Raw genomic sequence first — 5101 nt, forward strand, 5'->3', positions numbered from 1 at the left:
TTTAGAGCGTTTAACAACAGCCAAAAACACAAAAGATTGATTCAAACCAACAGTAATAAGAGAGTAGTGTGTATCATATCACACAATAATATAATCTAAAAGGGCCACCAAAGTCAATACGCGAACCACACCAATCTCCTCCATCAAACACCATGCCAAATACTTACTAACTAACTAACTAGTCAACCTGAGGAACCACCACGGTTCGTTCATTGACTCAAACCCGTCTTCTTTCTATAACCTTCCTTGTATACTACTACATGCACCACAACTCAACTTGTAGTGCCAATTAATTGCACTGGAAAGCAACTTTGATGTTTTGCACTGTACGGGTGATGAGGGAGTTCACAGTGTTCACCGAATCCATAGTGAGAGTTCCTGTAGGCGGGTTAGTCATTAGTATCTGGAATCCCATGGTCAATAGACACCCATTAATCTTACCACCATTCTCGAGTGCTGCTACCCCATTCGAATTCTCATCATAACAATCTGGAATGATTGCAAATCCAGATGGAAGGAATGTCACGCAGGAGGAATCTCCACCACTCATCACAACATTCATGTCTCCACTATTAAGTGGTGTATATGCTATGATTGAACCGGATACATCTGTGCACGACTCTTGCAAGGTCAACATACTGTTTTGGCTACCATCACTGTTAGCCACCTGCAAGTCAAGCCAAAACAGTTATTCACAATTTCAATCAATGGTTAATACTAATTTGTGTGGGGTTTTGTACCAAATTTCTAAAAGCCCACACCAGTTTCACTTACAGTAGTACGAAACAGAGTGATGCTATTGCCAAGATCCTGACCCTTGCCAATGTGGACTATTGGGTGCACGGAACCACCCTGGGACAAGACATCCCATTGACTTCTTGTCTGTTCATTTCGCAGGAAGTCAAACAAACGTTGATGTGTTACCGGCAGCCAGAGGCTCCTGCTGGCACTCAACACCATACCATTAGGGTCACCAGGTTCACCAACGCCCTTCCTCATAATCAACTTACTCTCCTCTGCAGTCCCTGATTGGATTGATTCCCAGTCGTAATAGGTCGCACAAACCCCAACGCAAAAGCTGCGAGTCACGCGTCGAGCCAGCACTGCAATACTTCTCCGTCCACTGGAACTAACCACTGCCAATAATTAAACTTGATAAGAATCCATTATCATTTCAAAGTTGGAGAGTGTCAAATGAACAATATGATGTGATACCTGAATTATCACCACTGGGCACAGCAGAAGACATGATTGCCAAGAACTCGCATTGCCTTTGTAGGGTGGCAATCCACCGTTGGGCACCAAACCCCAGGCCAGACCTGATGTATGGGCGGTAGTAATTGTGGGTGATACTCTCATCATATTCCGTGTGCTCAATCCAAATAACCTGAAATTTTCCGTCAAAATTTTGCTAGCAGTTTTGTACACAGAAATTGAGTAGATTAAGATAAGCTTTGACATCAATTGGTCTGCATGGAGGCAACTTAACCAGCAACTCAAGACAATTAAAGGATTATATGCTTCAAAAGAGCATAGATCAATCTGTGTATCCAGTATCTTTAGTTTACGCAAAGTTGGAATTCCGGAATAAAAAGATAGGATGCAAGGAAATGATTAGAGTTACTTGTTTATAATCACTCAAAAAGATAGGATGCAAAAGAGGAAACTCGGTGCAAAATGTGAAAAGTTGTGATTTTGCAAGAAAATGAAGAATAGAATATAAGAGGATAAGTTAAACGAAATTACTATTTACACAAATAAGATCACTTTTGAATTTCTAGATTGGTTGAGTACAATAGAAGTCTATATTGAGGTCAAACAACACAAGTGGTATCAAGTACACACCATGCAAGCACAGTTTCACAAGCATGTGCAAGGGTGTTGTACAGAAGCATCACACTATATTGCTTATACAGTTAAGATGAAACTACCGAGGCTTTGCCTTCACACAATGATCATAAATTTAAAAGTTCAAGACACAGAAAAAGGAGTTGAGGCATCTTGCAATACTGTAAGTTTGATATCCTCGATTAACTAATTTTCTAATCTGACAGAAGCCTAACCAAGCAAATATGAAAAAATCTAGCCTTGAATTTGATGATAACATAAATAAACATACAGAAGCATCTACAGAATAAAATAACAATAGAAGGTTCAGATTCTTAGGCTACAACTGTCAGATTATTTTACTGACAGCACTTCCAAAAGATGCTGAGGATAAAATATATTTCAGAAGCAAAGGTCAAGAGAATCAACACACCAAAACCAAATAGTATGAAGTGCATAAAAAAAACTATGTGAGCAAAATGACAAGAGAAACCTTCATTAAGAACATACAAACACACAAACCAACAAGAAAAAAAATCTACATTGAACAATTAGCTGGGTAAATTTCAGCAACTTATTGAGCACTGCATGGAATACTAAATGGAAAAACATAAATGGACTAGTTACCTTGGAGCACCCATTGGGCAAGTCTTGCACGATACATCCGGAAGGGAGCCTCCTGCAATTTCCATCAAGCGGTATTGAACCTTCCTGGATAGCATCAATAGACACATCCACCACCACCCAGACACCTTCAGCATGTTGCTTGCAGAAGCGTAGATACTTTACTCTACGGACAGGAACTAAAGCAGACAGAACTTGGAACTCAGCTTGAATCTGCAAAACAATATTTTCAGACCTCTATTGCAGGACAGGCAAGAAAAGTAACTTAGGATGGGTGACTCCCACCAAAATAACAAAAGCGTACCAAATGCAAATTGCCATCCTTGCTTCCACCTGAGCTGTTGGAGATCACATTAATTGTAGAGGTTCTGCCAACAATGCATGAAAATATATCCATCCATCGACTCTGCATAAGTAGAAGTTACATGTTACATGGAAAGCAAGAACAAAAGCCAACAAAATGCTTTTTTCCTCAACTTGAAAGTTAAAAGTTATTTTAATCAAAAGAACATGCAGCCATTAATGCAACACCCCTTGAATAAAAAAGAAAATCATATGTCAAGAAGCAAATTGGAGAAACATTTTCACATTCAGCAATGGTTCAAAGAAATCAAAATCTCAACTACAGGTTTCAGGATGAAGGAACCTACTGTGTCCGTCAGACTCTCAACCAAGGCCAGACTGTTCATCATCACAGTACCAGTTGCCTTGGTTGCTTCTGCTGAGAAGTGGGCAGGTTTCCTGCCAATACATGGAGGAAAAGACCTTGCATACTCCTCAAGGTTCAATTCTTCCGCACTTCCATCAAAGTTTCTAAGCCACAGAGGAGCACCGATATCAGCCAGCTTAATCAGCTCATTCATGGAAGCAAAAACAAGCTCCATTAACATGTTCTTATCACAGGATACACCTACACCAGCCATGCTCAGGGTGGGCCTAGGTGAAATTGCTGGTAAAGCACTTGAGAAGTTATTGCCAAAATTAAGTCCCATTGGCAATGCAGTGTCAACAGAATTCATAGCACCATAGCCGTTTCTTCCCACAGCAAGTTCCAAACCTGAATTAGCCATTCCAGCTGACATAGGACCATGGAAAGATTCCGACGGCCTACCCAGAAACTTGTTTGCCACGACACAGATCCTATTGTATTCATCTCTCAGTCGAGCATTCTCAATCTTCAAATGATGCTCTTCAATGTGTATCTCACCAAGAATTGCCTGACCACCACAATGTGGGCAAGCTGGACTTCTCATCGCGTCCTTCATCGCTATGTTCTCAATACGAAGCTTATCATTCTCTTGCTTCAACATTGAATTTTCATGACGTTCCATCTGGGTCTGAAACAATGTAGGTTTTCACTTATACATTCACACAATGAAACAAATTTCACACAAGAAAATAATGTGAATGTGTTGTCATTTACCTTCATTTGGGTTCTCCTGTTCTGGAACCAAAACTTAACCTGCCTGCTTTCCAATGTCAATCTCTTACCAAGTTCCAGCCTTGCTTTCTCATCGGGGTGTGGATTCTCCTTAAAGCAACTGTCAGCACAAGACAGATAAATAAAAAATTCACAAACAAACTATAAACATAAAGTGGTTTAACACCTACGCCTCAAGCTCTTGAATTTGGTATGGAGTATGCCTATGGTACTTCTTTGCCGATTTCGATGAGCTACCAATGTGAGTTTCCATTTCATCGCCCGATCCAACACCATCCAAATTGTCACTCCCAGTCCCAGACCTGCTCTCGTACTCATCATCTCTGGAGTTCCTTCCCATTACAGCAGCAGCATCAAAACTCAAATCACCAGCACCTTCCATTTTCGGTTTCTGAAAAATTCCACTATTAATCCCAATTCCCAACCAACAAAAACAAAAAAAAAAAAAAGTACTAATTTAAAGGAGGCCTACAAGAGCAAGAGATAACGGTGAAGAGTTAAACATTGAATGAGATAAAGATGATGTGATAAGCTGTGACTGAGCCATAGTAGCAGTAGGCATGGCTTCGTATGAACTATCACCCACCAATCTTGAAACCCCAGAACCACCGTTTCCTCCACTACTACTTCCAATAAAACCTCCAAAACTCATCAAAAAATCAAAACTTTAATCTCAAAAAGACTCTTTTCAATCACTTTCAAGATCCCAACTTTCCCATCAAAACTCCCAAGACACTTTTAATATTTATACACCCACAAAAAAGTATTTTTTGTTAGTCCAAGATTAGTGATGAACATAAAACTCAACAACCCAAACCCACAAAATTAAAGAAGAAGCAAAGGGGGTTGGTATAAGACAACCAAGAACCCTTATTGCACCTTCCCCTCTAACTCCTCTCTTTAAGCAAATGAGAAAGAGAAAAAAATGGGTTGGCCAAAACAATAAAAAGGAAACCCTAAGAAGAGTATTTCATTCATTCAATCAAAGAGATATGGGTTTTGACTGCTTATAGCTGTCATTGTAAAAACAGTGGGATCACTACCATAAAAGAAGAAAATGAAAGGTTTTATAAATGGGGATAAATAAACCAGTATATATACAAGAAAAAGTGATGATAAAAGAAACTTAAAAAAAAAGTGGACTTTTCATTACCTTACAAAAAAAACTGCAAGAAACCAACAAATCAGAAGAAAAAAAAAAAGTCTCTG

General features: G+C 39.4%; 1 protein-coding gene across 1 annotated transcript; it reads right to left on the reverse strand.

Moving 5' to 3' along the window:
- Window positions 1–289: 289 nt before the first annotated feature.
- Window positions 290–4544, reverse strand: LOC125813211 (homeobox-leucine zipper protein ROC5-like). Its single transcript, XM_049492689.1, has 9 exons — window positions 4365–4544; window positions 4063–4283; window positions 3875–3992; window positions 3102–3788; window positions 2756–2857; window positions 2455–2664; window positions 1216–1387; window positions 775–1136; window positions 290–667 (listed from the first exon to the last, which is right to left on the reverse strand). Exons 1-9 carry the CDS (start codon window positions 4542–4544, stop codon window positions 290–292), a joined length of 2430 nt encoding a protein of 809 aa, XP_049348646.1.
- Between the last annotated feature and the right edge of the window lie 557 nt (window positions 4545–5101).

This window comes from Solanum verrucosum, unplaced genomic scaffold, assembly GCF_900185275.1.
Source record: "Solanum verrucosum unplaced genomic scaffold, falcon-dt-bn FXZP01000189.1, whole genome shotgun sequence".
NCBI classification, from domain to species: Eukaryota; Viridiplantae; Streptophyta; class Magnoliopsida; order Solanales; family Solanaceae; genus Solanum; species Solanum verrucosum.

What these genes read in the sequence shown, in the direction of transcription:
- LOC125813211 (XM_049492689.1), bottom strand. Translation starts at nt 4,544, where the DNA reads ATGAGTTTTGGAGGTTTTATTGGAAGTAGTAGTGGAGGAAACGGTGGT. An exon ending in CAAATTCAAGAGCTTGAGGC is followed by an intron (nt 3,993 to 4,062) that starts GTAGGTGTTAAA and finishes TTGTGCTGACAG; the next exon opens with TTGCTTTAAGGAGAATCCAC. An exon ending in GCCCAGTGGTGATAATTCAG is followed by an intron (nt 1,137 to 1,215) that starts GTATCACATCAT and finishes AATTATTGGCAG; the next exon opens with TGGTTAGTTCCAGTGGACGG.